The 15,703-nt window shown below is 35.7% G+C and overlaps 1 protein-coding gene across 1 annotated transcript; it reads left to right on the top strand.

Annotated features, from left to right (window-relative positions):
* The first annotated feature begins 3,564 nt into the window (after positions 1-3,564).
* LOC104601845 (uncharacterized protein C167.05-like) lies at positions 3,565-11,324 on the top strand. Its single transcript, XM_010265334.3, has 5 exons — positions 3,565-4,064; positions 4,220-4,299; positions 4,404-4,522; positions 7,600-7,676; positions 11,128-11,324. The coding sequence occupies exons 1-5, from the start codon at positions 3,812-3,814 to the stop codon at positions 11,139-11,141; spliced, it is 543 nt and encodes a 180-aa protein (XP_010263636.1). The 5' UTR covers positions 3,565-3,811; the 3' UTR covers positions 11,142-11,324.
* Positions 11,325-15,703: the final 4,379 nt, after the last annotated feature.

Here is a 15,703-nt window from a genome sequence, read left to right as displayed (position 1 = left end):
TTTAGTGGTAGTATGTTTTTGGCTAGGTCTAGGTCAAAAGGATAGTTTGGATTTTTTGGGTGTTGGTTCCCATGATGATTTGTCCCCCAAGGGTTGTTCCTCCCAAGGTTCCTATGAGGGTTGGCTGGATCAATGTGGTGGTAGGAAGGACACCTAAATGGTTTGGGTGGTATTCACTCTCCCCAACGATGGTGATGGTGGAAGTGGTTGTGGCTGGAGACGGCCTTAGGTCTTCTAGGAGTCTTCTGTCCTATCGGCTCATGGTGTTGACGTTGGCACTAATGCTGATGTTGATGTTGATGCTGGCGCTGATGCTGGAATGACTTCCAATGAGATTTCTTCTTGGTGACGACTTCCCAACCAGTACCATTGCTGAGGTGTGATCTTGTAATGGGGTCTTCCTTGTTGGCATGGCATTGGCTTTGATGTCGCTTGTTTCTTGGTACCATTACAAGGCTAAAAGCTGCTTCCCATGTACCTTGAGAGCTGATATCACTGGGACCATGCATGGAGAATGTTCGTCCAAGATGAATAAGGTGTTAAGGTGTGGCATAAGAGCTACTTCTTCCTATGTCAGGAACTCCACTCCAATGACAACTTGAAAATCATCCAAGGGAACCACAAATAAGTTGATTTTGCCTTTCCATGGTCCCACTTGTAAGTCTACTCCATGGGCCATGCCTTCTATTGCCTTGTCCTTCGAGTTAACGGCCTTGATCCACCCTATTTGTTTGGTCGTGGTCAAGCCGAATCTCTTTGCCTCTACAAACGAGATGAAGTTGTGGGTGGCCCCAGTGTCCACCAATGCTTGGGTTGGCCTCCCGCTGAGGGTGATATCTATATATTTCAGCCCCTTGTGGGCCTTGGTGGGCCGTTTGGATGCAGCCTCTTTCTTTACCATGGCACTTATGATTTGGAGAGCGCCTACTCTTGGCGCTTGTGTAGGTTTCTCCTCATCACTCTCCTCACTGTCAATGAGTTTGGCAATGAGAGTATTGATTTTCTTCCGTGTTGGACAGTCACTTGTCCAATGCATTTCATTACATATGAAGCAAGGCACTAGAGGTGTGGTGGGTCTCCTAGTGTGTCGATGGCCCTGATAGCTTTGGGCTCCTTGCGGTTTATTCCCTTGTCGGTAATTGTTGGGCTTGTCAGATTGCACTGGTTTCTTCAGTGTAGAGGTTGATTGTTGATCTCCCCCACTCAAACTCATGGTACGTGGGCTAGATGGGTTTTGCTCTTTTTCATTAGGTGTCCTTAGATCAACAAGTTGCTCAGCTACGGCCATGGCAATGGTGAGGTCCTTCACTGCGTGTTGTTGAAGTTCAAGCTCAGCCCATGGCTTGAGACCGTCCATGAAATTAAACAAAATGTCTTTGTCTGACATGTTAGAGATCTCAAAAGTCAAGGCCGAGAATTCTTTGACGTAGTCATGAAGCGATTCTTGATGTCTCAAGTTCTTCATTCTTCTACGCACCAGGTACTCCACATTCTCGGGTAGAATTGGCGCTTGATCTCATGTTTGAATCCAGCCCAGGTGTTAATGGTGCGGGTGCCCCATTCAATGTCTTGGCAACACCTACACCATCATAACGTTGCAATATCAGTCAAATACATAGCGGTTGTGCATACCTGAGTTTGGTTGTCCATGATGCTAGTGGTAGAGAAATATTGCTTAAATTGCCACAAAATATTGTCAAGCTCCCTAGCATCCCGAGCACCCGAGTAAGGTGTTGGCTCACGAATTTTGATGTGCATGGGAGCTAGGGTGGAGGGAGTGCTAAAAGAATTGGCCACCGCCCTTTTGAGGAGAGTCATCTCGTCTAATTGTGCTTGAAATCTGTCTAGTAAGCCTTGCAAGCTACTTTGGGAAGGCCCTGCTCCCGAGCTTTATAGGGTGGTGTGCATATCTCTGAAGGTGCCATTGAATTGCCCCTCTAGTTCCACCGCCGCATTCTCCATAGTCTCTAGGTTGAGGTGGAGTTCATCGACCCGATCTCGGGTTTCACCTACTATCGCCTCGCAACGTAGGATATTCATGTCCATGCTGGCTAGTTGGACGACTGACTTGTCGCACTTGCTAGCTCTAATTTTGCGGCCCTTTGGGGCTTATGTCTTGGTGGGATCGTCAAGTGGAGCCTCATTGGTATCGTGGGCTTGGTGCAGCCCATGTAGTGTGTCATCAAAAATGTCACGGTTGCTCTTCATTGTACTTAAGTAGGGGCGAAGACAAGGTCCAATGTGTGTGTAGGAGCTCCTGATTTGATACCAACTGTTATGGGGTTAGTCGTTGGGGCCCTGTGTGGCACTCAAATGCGACGAGTAAGCCTAGGCAACAAGCAACAACACAAGAAAATGCAACAAAGATGACACACGAATTAGACAAAAGGCAAATTGTATTGCATTAATGGATGGAAAATATAAGTACACAGTTCAGTGTTGAGGGGATCTTGTGCTTAACCTTTACATGCTCTTGATTCACTCGACTACCTACCTCCCCTTAAAGAGTACGTTAGGCTTTTGGGGGAATGACATAAAGATACATCAAAAGGGTGAAAATTTATACTAGGTACTTACAACAATGCCATTGGGAACCCCCGTACAAAATACAAGCATTGCTCCACCCAAGACACACACTTGGACCCTCAGATGGCAGCTGCAGGCCTACTGGATGGCACTTGATGGCACGGCGAAGAGAACACTTGTGACAATGTGGCCAGGTTATTTCGTGGAATAAGCTCAAATCACTCGCATTTCTTTCTCATCCAAATGAACAATCTATTTTATATTATCTACTATGTATATACTATATAAACTAACCCCAAAAAAGTGGTTGGGTGGTTGTTTTAATGGTTTGATCGGGCAAACCTACGGGTGCAACTTGGACGGGCCCAACTTAATCGTTGGTCGACCCATTACAAAATTTTACATGGACTGGATTTAGATTTTTGGTTTTTGGATTTCACTAGGGCTTAATACTTTGTGCTTATTTTTTTTTGGGCTGAGCTCCAACCCAATTATTAAATAATCTAACCCTGATACGACCTTGTCCCTATCCAATCCTAATTTAACTATATACATTTATGCATATATATATATATAAATATATATTTACATATATATGTAAATATATATATATATATATATATTTGTATAAATACATAAATAGATATATAATTTTAGAGTAGATATAAATGCATCAAATTATAATATGGGCTAGGCTAGGTTAGAAAGGTCTGGCTTGAACTCAGGCTCAGTCCGGCCGCCCAAATCTAAAAGTTGGACTTGAATTTACCATAAACTCGACCCAGCCCGTGCCGTCCAACTTGCACCCTTAATTGAACCAACAAAAAACATGGATCCCGATTCCCGAATGGGTTTAACCATTTGGTTTGATCTCGGTGTGTTGCAGGGTAGTGTAAGTGATTATTGTTTCCACAGAGGTAGATCATTACCCATTAATCACACCCATCGATGATCCGTTTGTATAGCATCCACACCGGGTGCAATGTGTATTCCTTTACCCAAATCACATCCAACATACTACACCGGGGCCAAACGCAGCAGCGTAAAATAAACAGTGGTTGATTGATTCCAATTTGACGGAGTGCAGGGATCAATCCTACACAAAATTTAAGAATCTCACGCGCCTTGAATCAAATGTTGTTGAATCCATCTCCGAAGGGCGAAGGGTGAAAATGAAAAGATAGAAAGGTGAAAGAAAGTTATAAAAGAAAAGCAGTTAATTAGATCCGGTGGCAATTGGTGATCTGAATTCTCAGGAGTTGTCAAGATCGGTTGCAAGAGAGAAATGAAGGGGAGCCAAAGCATGGAGACAATAATGGGGGAGGTAGAGGAATTCGGGTGGAGAGAGGTGACGTTGCCGACGTTGATACCGAAAGTAGGGCATCCAGAACTGGAGAGGGAATCCTTTGAGAGGAAGAGAGGGAGAGACATCCTAGTGGCCATTGATGAAAGCCCAAATAGTAAGTGCGCCTTTGACTGGGCCCTTATCAACCTCTGCAGGCTCGCCGACACCCTCCACCTCGTTCATGCCGTCTCTGGTTAAGTAATTATGTTCCTTTTTCTTTATTTTCTCTTGAGACTGGTGAATGAATGCTGATCTTTCCTTTCTAAATAAAAATAAGAATCTCTCTTATCGCTTTTGTTTCGTCTGTTCCAACTCCCAAATTCACAAATTCCTTTTTGTTTCTCAAAGATGTGAAGAATGAAAACGTTTTTGAAGCGAGCAGGGGCCTCATGGAAAATCTCGCCGCGGAGGCTTTTGAAGTTTGCATGGTACCTACTCATTTCATTTCCGTTAATTTTCGATCGTAACTCTACATATAACAAAACAGAGAATCATCGATTCACCACTTCCGAATTTGTTTATGAAAAATCAGGTGAGGACGTTTGCTCGAATCGTCGAAGGAGATCCAGGCAGGGCAATTTGTAAAGTAGCAGATCACATAAAGCCAGCCGCGGTTGTAATGGGCACAAGAGGCAGAAGCTTACTCCAATGGTAAACCAATCTGAACCATCCATTACCCATCATCTAATGATCTGATCTGGATCAGTAATTTCATGGAGTAGATCAGTGGTAGAGTGATGAGTTGATGAGCATGTTCATCATTCTGATTTCTGATTCATCTTGGTAAGTGATTTGGGTGCATATTCCACTTTTCATAAACGTGTGCACATTTATGTCACTATGCATGATGTGGGCCACGTGGCCAATTTATTTATGTGGGATGCGCCCTAATTGCGAGTTCATACCGGGAATATCTCCACCGTGAATTGAAAATATCTCACTATGATGACATCATTATTTTTGGTTGTTCACACAAACTCTGTCCATGTCTACCTACATAATATCACAATCACACATGGAGAACATTTCATCATTTTACATGATATTATCTAAGGGGAGATGTTCCCAATTCAAGAAGGTAGCCTGTTATGAGTAGACGTGAACAGGATTTATGTGGGCAGGAGACATGGAGTCCATTTGATCTCCCTGATTGCTCGCATTTCTGTTTCTGTATATAATCTACTACGTCTACGTATGTATTATGATTTATGAACTAACCCCGTAAAATTGATCTTACAACGGGTGGTGAGTTTAATGGTTTGAGGGATCCATAATCTAGTTTGCTGCCTGGTTGAAAGTTGAAACATCAATACTGTCAGACTCGGATTAATGTAAAATCATTTGGTCATGGATTGAATGGTTTAACCATTTGGTTTGACTTGAAATTAAAAAAAAAACAGTAAAAGATTTCAAATTATTTTTTAAAGTCATTTTACATCAAAATCTATATTATTTTAAAAAGCATCAATAGCCTCAAGAATATGTTTAAAATTTTATGAGGACAACATTTACCCCTCTATATTTAAATTTATTGATAAAAAATGAGGGTAAATAGGATAATTTGTAATTGGTATTAAATGAGTTGAAAAGAGGTAATATTAAGATATTTAATATATTCAATCCCCTCTCATTAAATCCAACATTTAAGGTATTAACTTGCATTCACTTTCATTTAATCATATATGTAAGGTATTTTTGTTTCTTCTCATCATTAAATTTTATTAATTAAATTAATACATAATAAACTAATAATTCCAATAAAATAAAAACTTATACTTTTAAAATCTACCTCAAAAATATAGTATTTTCATCTAAGTGGTGGTAAGAAATTAAACCACTTTCAGTCAAATGGGCCAATCCATGTTGTCATAATTAAATAATAAAATTTGATAATAGATAAAACGCAAAAAAAAATATTGAAATTAAAAAAATTGAAAACATTTTTAACATCATATATTCAACATATTAAACAATAATAAGTATGATAAACAATAAATGTTTTTATTAATGATGGAAATGGATTGTAAAATTTTCCTATTCTCCCTCATTAAATCTCATATGTAAGGTATATTTTCTCGTTAAATCCTATATTTAAGATATGATTTTTATTATTAAATTAAACTAATTAAATTTACAATATTAATTTTAATAGTATAAAAATAAAAATAAATATTTTGAAAAGTAATTTAAAAACAAAACATTTTCTTCCCTCCCAATGGTGGGTAAGCAATTCAAGTATTCAATCATTTGGGGTCAAATAGATCAATAAATAATGTCATAATTAAATAATAAAATAAATAAAATATATAATATAAAAAAAGAATTGGTCATATCTTTAATATTGTATATTCATTATACTAAACAAAAATAAGTACGAAATGTAGGAAATATTTTTATCAATGATGAAAATGGAATACAAAATTTAAAATCAACGTATAAATAAAATGATGTCATAATCGAATAATAAAATTTTTAAAAATAGAAAATACAAAGAATCACTAAAATAAAAAAAATTAGAGAAAATTTTGGGCACATATTTAATGTTATATATTTATAAAACATAAAATATTGGGTACATCTCTAATATTATGCAATCATTATATTAAACTAAAATAAGCATTATACATAGGAAATAATTTTATTAATGATGGAGATGTAATACAAAAATTAATGTCAACCTAGAAATCAAACTATTTTTCTTTTTAGGTGGTGGGTTAGTGGTTTGGTCAAATAGATTAATTGATGATATGATAGTTAAATAATAAATCTTTAAAAAAATAAAAAAATTATAAATAATCAAATTAATGTATAAAAATATATATTAATTATGTCAGATAAAAATCAAGTGTGATAAGTAATTATTTATATAATATAGAAGAAATATATAATTTAAAAATGATTAGAAAGTAAATCTATTTTATTATTTAGATGGTGGGTCAATGGTCCAACTTTCTAAAGAAACTCATATGATGTCATAATTGAATAATAAATATTTTAAAAATATAGAACACAAAAAATGAAAAAGTATAGAATTTTATCAAAAACATTTGGGAACATTTCTAATGGTGTGTATTTATCATATTAAATAAAAATTATTTTTGTTTATTCTGGAAATGGAATACAAAGTTTAACAACAACAACAACAACAACAACAATAATAATAATAATCATATTTGTAATTTAAAATTTCCACATACAAATGCATGTACTTAATTACTAGTAAGTTTAAAATAATAAATATTATAAATTATTATAACGAGTGTGCATATATATATATATATATATATTTGTCTCTACAAAAGGTATATTGATTTTTTTAGTAAGTCATTTACCTAGGTAAATGCATTTACCTACCATTTAGCTATCAAGTTAGTATATTTACCTGTATTTTTTTAAGCATAAATTTTACTTAAATAAGTTAAAAAATTGACTATTTTTACACATGTTTTGTCTAATAATGTTTTGACAACTTTTCCTAAAAAAAATTAATTACCTTTTAAAAAATCAATTTACAATAAAACCCACATACCCACACAGCCCGCCACCAAAAGTATCTCACTCGACTTAGCTAGTGAGTTAAACAAATGGTAGGGGTTGTCATGATTCAAGGTAAGGTGTTCCCACTTCAGCACTTCTCAAAACAATGTCTCTAGAATTCTTTGGATAAAAAAGATAAAAAAAAACCACTTTGATGGGGATTGTAGACTAAATGATTGGTTTGATTTCAGTGTGCTGCAGGGTAGTGTAAGTGAATATTGCCTCCACCACTGTAAATCAACACCCATTATAATAGTTCCGGGCAAAGGTAATTTCAATTTTCACTCTTTTTGGTTCTATGTTCTTCATGTTATTTCTCTTTCCTTTTTGTGCGTCCAATTTTCACTCTTTTTGGTTCTATGTTCTTCATGTTATTTCTCTTTCCTTTTTGTGCATCATAAACTTTAAATGGACCTCTGAGATTTTTAGTTGTATAATATTGATAGGATTTATTGAGGCTCCAATAACAACGTATGTGTTTGGTTTCGTTGGCTTTTATTGAGTAAACACTACCATATAGGCGCCCCATCAACAAAGGCATCATTATGCATATTCGTATGTATCAATGTTTACAAAAGTAAACATCAATTTCTGTGCGCCTCTCCCGTTTCAAGAAGTTTCATTTTGTAGATTCCTCCAATGGATAGATGTTTATCAGCACTTTTATTGATGTGGTGCCTAATGACACTTATGTGTCATAAACGCCCTCATTAATTGTTTTTCTCAATTTTACAACCACATCAAGTACAAAATGTTTACTCAATAAACTCCATTGGAACCAAACACATGCAACATCTATGTCGAAATATGGATGGCAATTGAATGGGTTAGGCATGGGGGCCAAATACCAATCCATCCACTTTCCATCTACACCCATCAATGATCCATTTGTACATGAGTGCAAACCTACCCAAATCACATCTTACCTAATCCACCCACTTCAACTTGGGGTTTTTATAGTTCAGTCCACCCCTAGGGTGCAGCTAGGATTTTTAGGGGTGGATTGATGCCAAATTCATAGGCCGGATGTGGTTTGGGGAGGGGGGGGGGGCTACTAGTAGACTAGGAGGGGGCTGCAATTCAGATTTCTGAGGTGGATTGCAGTCCACTTATCCCCTTCAACTTATTTAAAATAGGATAAATTGCCTAAACCTCCCCTAAGTTTTGGGCCATTACTAAAACCTCCCCTAAAGTTTGGTAATTGCAGTCACTTTCCTTAAACTTTATGACACATTTGCAAGTAGACCCCTTCTGTTAGAATCCTCTAAAAAGAGACATAAAAATGTCCAAAGTATCTATGTAGTTACTATTGAAGCTAGTTTCTATAGGAAAAAAATAATATAAATTTTATGAAAATCAAAAAAGGAGAATTTGAAGTTGTAGCTTTACCTTTGAGCAATTGATATGAAGGGAAAATTTGGAAAATAAATCAATTTTAGAGAGGAGATTGAAAGGGTTTGGGGTAAGGATCTATACGTGGAGAAAACTTGAAAAAGAAACATTTTGGTCAAAATAACTATATGAGTATTTTGGACATTTCTATGCCTCAATTTAGAGGATTCTAACAAAGGGGCTCTACTTGCAATTATGTCTAAAATTTCAGGGGAGATGATTGTAAGTACCAAACTTTAGGGGATGTTTCAATAACAACAAGAAACTTCAGGAGAGGTTTCAACAATTTACCCTTTAAAATATTTACCAAGAAGGCCTATTTAAATATTTAAAGTTAGTAATAAAATTGCACGGGCATTGTAGGGGTGACATGAATTTAAATCTTTAATTGCATCAACCCAAGTGTATTTGCACTTGGGCTTCTCAAAAAGCAAAAAGACTAAACTAATCATTCTCAACCACTTGACTGCTAGTTCTAGCAATACTCTTCATTTGACCTTGAATTACAATGGATACCACTTGAGTTACTATAAACCTAGAAGGCCAACGGGTCAGGTGACCTATTTTATAAGTGATTTGTCACATAGGCATGTTTTAAAGAACTAAAAACTCAGTCATTTTGAGCCAAAATGAAAGATGCAACCACCAGATATATTTTAAGAAAACACGTTTCATATTAGTTATTACTTGTAATGCATGTTAAATACAGTCAATATTGCCCTCATGATAAAATAGGAGCAAATTAAAAATAAGGGTATTTTGATCACAGAAAGTTTAAAATTTTTCAAAGTCACATTTTCCCTTTTTAAAGAAATACTAACGGGACCCGTCAATGCACGGGATTTATTAAGTGAAAGCTAGATAATAAAAATGGTCATTTACTAAAATACCTCTTATATTTTCATGGATTTACTAAAATCTACCCTATAGCTAGCATTTTACTAAAACACCACTTATAATTTGCAATGGATTTAATCAATCTTCCATTAAATGACAGTGGAAAATGACAATGTTGACCCTAATGTTTATTTAAATAAATTTAATAAAAAAATAAAAATAAAAATACCATTTTTGCCCTTAATAAGACACGGGCAACACTCTATTGGCTATATTTGGTCAATTTTGTTTTTTGTACAAAAAAAGTGTTAAGGGTATTTTTGGACTAAAAAATTATGGGCATAATGGAAAAACAAACACTCCTTAATGAAAGGTTGATTAAGTAAATAAGTTGTAAAATATATGAGATATTTTAGTAAAATGAAAACTGTAAGGTAGGTTTAAGTAAATATGTAAAATTATAAGGTGTCTTCTAGTAAATGACCCTAATAGAAATACATAAGAGTATAAAATTGTTTTATATTTTCAACTTTTTAAATAATTAATAATTATTCATATTTTATATACTACTTTTACTAATTTTTTTATAATACAAAAATAACAATAATTAATTTCAGTTAGGTTTATTCATCAAACTGATGAAATCAGCCAACCTGATCAACTCGACCCAAGTCGGTCAGTTTTCAAGTATTTTAGGTCGGCTTTGATTAAAAAATTTTTCAATTTGACCAAGTTGGATCAATTTCACTTTGGCCATTTGTAAACCGATCAAAATCAAATGACCTAACAATATTAATATTTTATATTTTTTAATATAAAAATAGAAATTTTTTTATTTTTCTTAGTTTAAAATATTTTATATCATAAATCTAATTTTTAAATGGATAACTCTTAAGGTTAATACATATCACTTTGGATCATCGAAGTTTTTTTTTTCTTTTTTCTTTTGAATTTAACTCCATGGCAATATAAAATTTTAAACTGCTTCAACCTTGAAATTCTTGTCATGTAACATTCAATGTCAGCTCAATCATATTCATTTACTTGAAATTTGATCCTATCTCAAAAATTAAAATCTGGGTTGTTACAGGTTTGGATAGTAGCCATGTGACACTATTGAGTGGAATCAACTATATACCCAATATCTGATAAAATGTTTTTTAGAACCTCTAAGTTTATTTCATGTGAAGGGGGCGGCTACTTTAAATTTGGACCGGACCGCTTTGACCACTAGTTCCCAGGTCAAATGGTTCAACCATTTGGTTTAAAGCCCGGTTGATTGGTTTTATGATCTAAAACCAGATCCAAATTTATGATTGGTTCCTGAGTCAATTGGTCAAACCGTCCGGTCCAATCCGGTTTTCAACTGAATTGCCATCGTTTAATTTTAAGTGCCTGTTTGCACTTTGCAGTTATGTAATTATTATTCACCCCATTTATTTCTCGAAAATTCTCACTGATACCAGTGTTTTCTTCTTTTGCATTCGCAGAGGCTGAAGAGTAAATCAGTTATTTGATTGAAGCTTAACATCGGTACTTTCTCGAAGAAGCCATGCTTTGGGTAGCTAGAAATCTAGAACGAGACGAGTTTGTTAGAGATTTCTTTTGCATAGCACCTGCTTGTTTGGCATCTACTTCTTTTAAACATCTATAATTGCTGGAGAAAATAGAAAAGCTTTTGATGGAATTTTGCTTTAAGACCAATCAAGGATTCTCATAGGCAACGTTGTCAGACTTTAGGCCAAATAGAGAGTCATTTTGATGAATGGATCATGGATTGAATGGTTCAACCGTCTGGTTCAATTATTCAATTCATTTAAAAATCCTTTAAAATTATTTTACAACAAAATAAAAGCTTGGGATGTGCTGCGGGGCACGTTTCTGCGCGCTCAGTAGGAGCCAGTGTGAATTCCATGTTAGGCAATTCCACTTATTAATATACTTGTAAATAGAAATAGAGGAAGTTTGATCAGGGCCAACATTTTTAAGAATTAAAATACCAAACAATGAAAATACCCATTTTGACCGTCAATTCTCGATTCTGGCAATAAAACTGTTTTTGTCCAATCCCACAACATTTGACAATATTGCTTGCAAGGGAGAACGACTTCAGTGCTTAGAAGATCGTGTTCATATTGTTTATATAACTTTTTTACAGCAATATATTGGAAATATCTCCATATTTGTATGTTTTTTAAGAGAAGATATTTATGATGCAAAACTGCAAAGGGACTGTAATAATAGTGTTAGCATAGTCTTGTGTGTTGAATAAATCAATGCAAGAATATACGAAGAACAAGAAACCTTCTTGCACCCAAGACACATCATGCTGTAGTTATTAAGAAATTCTGATATAAATACTTGTTTCCATTGTTGCAATCGAACCTTTGCGGAATGAATGATGAACGAAAACTTTGACCGACAGGTGTGGTTTTCCTCAGTTAAATCCTTCATTCTTCTTTAAGTTTTCTCAATTCTTTGTCTCTAATGGGGTAGAGCAAGGAGGGCGGCTGGATGAATTTAACATATTGGGAACCATAACCTAGGAGTCTTTATATTTTGACCTAATAGGATCCCATTAAGCCTATATGGGTCAAAATGTGGTATCCACCCATAACCCCCATACCCACTTATCAAAGTTTATGGACTTCACATGAATGAATCACTTAATTAAGCTCACTTATAAAAATAGCCCATCAATGCAATTGTTTCATTTAATATATGTAAGCCCACATAATAGAGAGTAAAACCTAACAATCTCCCACTTGGGCTACATACTAAATTTGAAACAATCATATTGAACAAATTCCTTATGTGTACACCTTTCATGCTATTTTCCTTTAGACTTTGCCTTAGTTTCAATCTGGTCCATCTCCTATACCAATATGAGATCATAACGGCTTTTGTCACCTACAAGCGTGACTAAACCTTTCATGCTCACCATATCAATACATTCGACGACATAGATCAAGTATGGATGAGTGGCATGGAAATTACATGCAATGTGATATCAAAACATGCATATTTCCAATTGGTTCTACTTTATTCTTTATAGAGATCATTCGAAAATTCACAAACATATTCAGAGTTGTAGATGATGAAAAGAATCATAAAACTTTATTATGCATAAATGTAGACATGCGAAACATGCCTTATTCCATAGAATATCCAAAAGTAAAACAACAAAAAAACTCCCACTAAAACAAGGTATCACAAAACATGCCTATACCCATATGAGCAATGTGCTCATGAAAGACCTTAGGTGGCAATCCCTTGGTCAACGGATCCGCTATCATGGAGTTTGTCCCTATATGTTCTATACAAATCTGGCCACTCTGAACTCTCTCCTTAACAGATAGAAACTTGATGTCAATGTGTTGACTTTATAGAGCTTCTGTTGTTGTTGGAATACAGAATTGCAGATTTATTGTCACATAATAATTTTAATGGTCTTTCAATGCCATTAACTATACGCAGCCCAATGACAAAGTTACGTAGCCATATCCCATGATTGGATGCCTCAAAACATGCTATGAACTCTGCAACCATAGTTGATGAAGCTATGAGCGTCTGTTTGGCACTTTTCCAAGATATAGCTCCTCCAGCTAACATGAAGACATAGCCTGAAGTGGATCGTTTGCTGTCTTGGCATCCCGCAAAATCAAAATCAGAATACCCAATGATCTCCAAACTGTATGATTTCCTATAGATTAACATGTAGTCCTTTGTTCTCTGTAAATACCACATGACCCGTTTGGCTGCTTTCCAATGATCCAGTCCTGGGTTACTCAAATATCTGCCCAGCAATCCCACTATAAATGCTATATCGGGGCAGGTACAAACTTAAGCATACATCAGACTCCCTATAGCCGAGGCATAGGGAACCTTTTGCATTTCCTTTAGTTCAAGGTTTGTTTTGGGGCACTGATTGAGATTGAATTTGTCTCCTTTAGCCATAGGCGTATCACCCGGCGAATAACTTTTCATGTCGAATCTGCTTAGCACCTTTTCGATATTACCCCTTTTGTGACAATCCAAGAACACCTCGAGGGTGATCTCGTACTATTTGTATGCCTAGCACAAAAGAGGCGTCCCCAAGATCTTTCATCTCAAAGTTCTTAGTGAGAAATTTCTTGGTTTCTTGCAGCAAGCCTATATTGTTACTCACCAGTAGTATGTCATCGACATATAGCACTAGGAAGATAAACTTGCTCCCACTAAACTTGTGGTATACACAATCATCAACCACATTTACCTCAAAACCATATGAGGTAATCACTTGATGAAATTTATGATACTACTGACGAGAAGCCTGTTTGAGACCATAGATGGATTTCTTTAATTTACAAACCATAGACTTTGAATCTTTGGATTCAAAATGTTCTGGCTGAACCATATAAATCGTTTCATCAATGTCTCCATTGAGAAACGCTGTCTTTACATCCATCTGATGTAGCTCTAAATCAAAATGAGCTACAAGTGTCATTATTGTCCTAAAGGAGTCATTTGAAGAAACCGGAGAAAATGTAATCAATGCCTTCCTTTTGAGTGAATCCTTTGGCGACTAGACAAGCCTTATATCTTTTGACATTGCCTTTTGAATCCCTTTTGGTTTTAAATATCCATTTGCAACCAATGGGTTTTGAACCTTCAGGCAACTCGACAAGATCCCAAACGTCATTGCCTTTCATGGATTTCATCTCTTCTTACATGGCATTGATCAATCGTTGAGAATTAGAACTTTGAAGGGCTTTGCCAAGGTTGATTGGATCATCTTCCGCTAAGCCTACAGAATCTTCTTGTTCTAGGAGGAACACGATATAGTCATCTGGAATCACCCTTCTCCTTTGTCTGTTGGATCTCCTCAATGGAACTTCTTGAGGTTGTTGAGTTTGCTCTATGGGAAGAAATTCATTGTTGTCTTGAACTGGAATTGTTTCTTGAACAATGTTAGGAATTATTGTCTGATCACTGTCAATAATAATATCAGGAAGAGAAATGAATTTCGATTCTTCCAAGACAAAGTAGTTTTGACAGCAAAAATGATTTTTCCTACATTGCATTGGACCTCCCCACTATCCATTAGGCTAAATCCTGTATCCTGTATTGTTATGCTTCTTTTATGGCTACCCCTCCACTTAGAATAAAACTTAGGGTTAAAAAATCTTAAATAAATTGGAGACTACAAAATTATCAAATACACCCTTGTTAGGGTATGAATAATCTCCACCTTATTGGTCCCATCCTAAGGATATGCCAGTTCCCAACAACTACAGGCCTCACCATGGACATGCATGCATCAATGTTTATCACCTGTCAGAGTCACAATACACAATTTTCCGATCTGAACTATTTTCTAAGGTAATATTTCATGAACATTGTGGTCCACATTTGATATCAGAATTGGTGATTTACAAAATTGAAATCACTTAGAAGTCAAAAGCTCACCAAAAATATACGAAAGAATTATTATTATTTTTTAATAAAACCAACTTTTTTCTTCTCTGAGGTGGAGGTTTTATTTTTATGCATTATAAATTACACCAGTAAAACATCAACGGAATCTAGATCATGGTTTTTAAAAGCGAACGGGTGACCGAATCCGTCAGGGGTCCGGTTATTGGTTCGAATGGCTGGCCCGTTCTAACAAAAAAAATTAAAAAAATAAAACCATTTGAACAGTTCGAACGGTTAATCGGCCGGTTCAGTGGTTTGTTGACCAAAATCAACGATTTTGGGGAAAAAAGTGGTTTTGTGGGAAAACGGAACCGGTTCCTAGTTTTTCTGGTCCAACCGTCTGGTCCAGTTTTGAAAACCATGATCTGGATCTCCTCCAAACATAAAAAAAAAAAAACGGAAAAGTAGGTTCAGGTCCAAAGCAGATTTTTGAATTCCACTGCAGATTTATAAACATTTAAAATATCAAATATTCCTATTTTATGCATCAATGCCCACCCATGAATTGGCATCAATTCCAAAAAAGAAAGCTTTCAATCTATATCATACGTCTCATGCATTAAGGGTTCGGGTCTTAAATTTACGTTGGAGCCCCATAGAACGTGTCCC

This window comes from Nelumbo nucifera, chromosome 1, assembly GCF_055504915.1.
Source record: "Nelumbo nucifera cultivar China Antique chromosome 1, China Antique-T2T, whole genome shotgun sequence".
In the NCBI taxonomy this organism is placed as follows: Eukaryota; Viridiplantae; Streptophyta; class Magnoliopsida; order Proteales; family Nelumbonaceae; genus Nelumbo; species Nelumbo nucifera.
Note: the sequence above shows the minus strand (reverse complement) of the source record. Positions and strands in the feature narration are given on the sequence as shown.

Bases quoted from the DNA above. Each gene is read 5' to 3' on its own strand.
- LOC104601845 (XM_010265334.3), top strand. From the start codon at position 3,812: ATGAAGGGGAGCCAAAGCATGGAGACAATAATGGGGGAGGTAGAGGAA. The intron at 4,300-4,403 runs GTACCTACTCAT...ATGAAAAATCAG, and splicing joins AGGCTTTTGAAGTTTGCATG to GTGAGGACGTTTGCTCGAAT. The intron at 4,523-7,599 runs GTAAACCAATCT...GTTTGATTTCAG, and splicing joins GGCAGAAGCTTACTCCAATG to TGTGCTGCAGGGTAGTGTAA.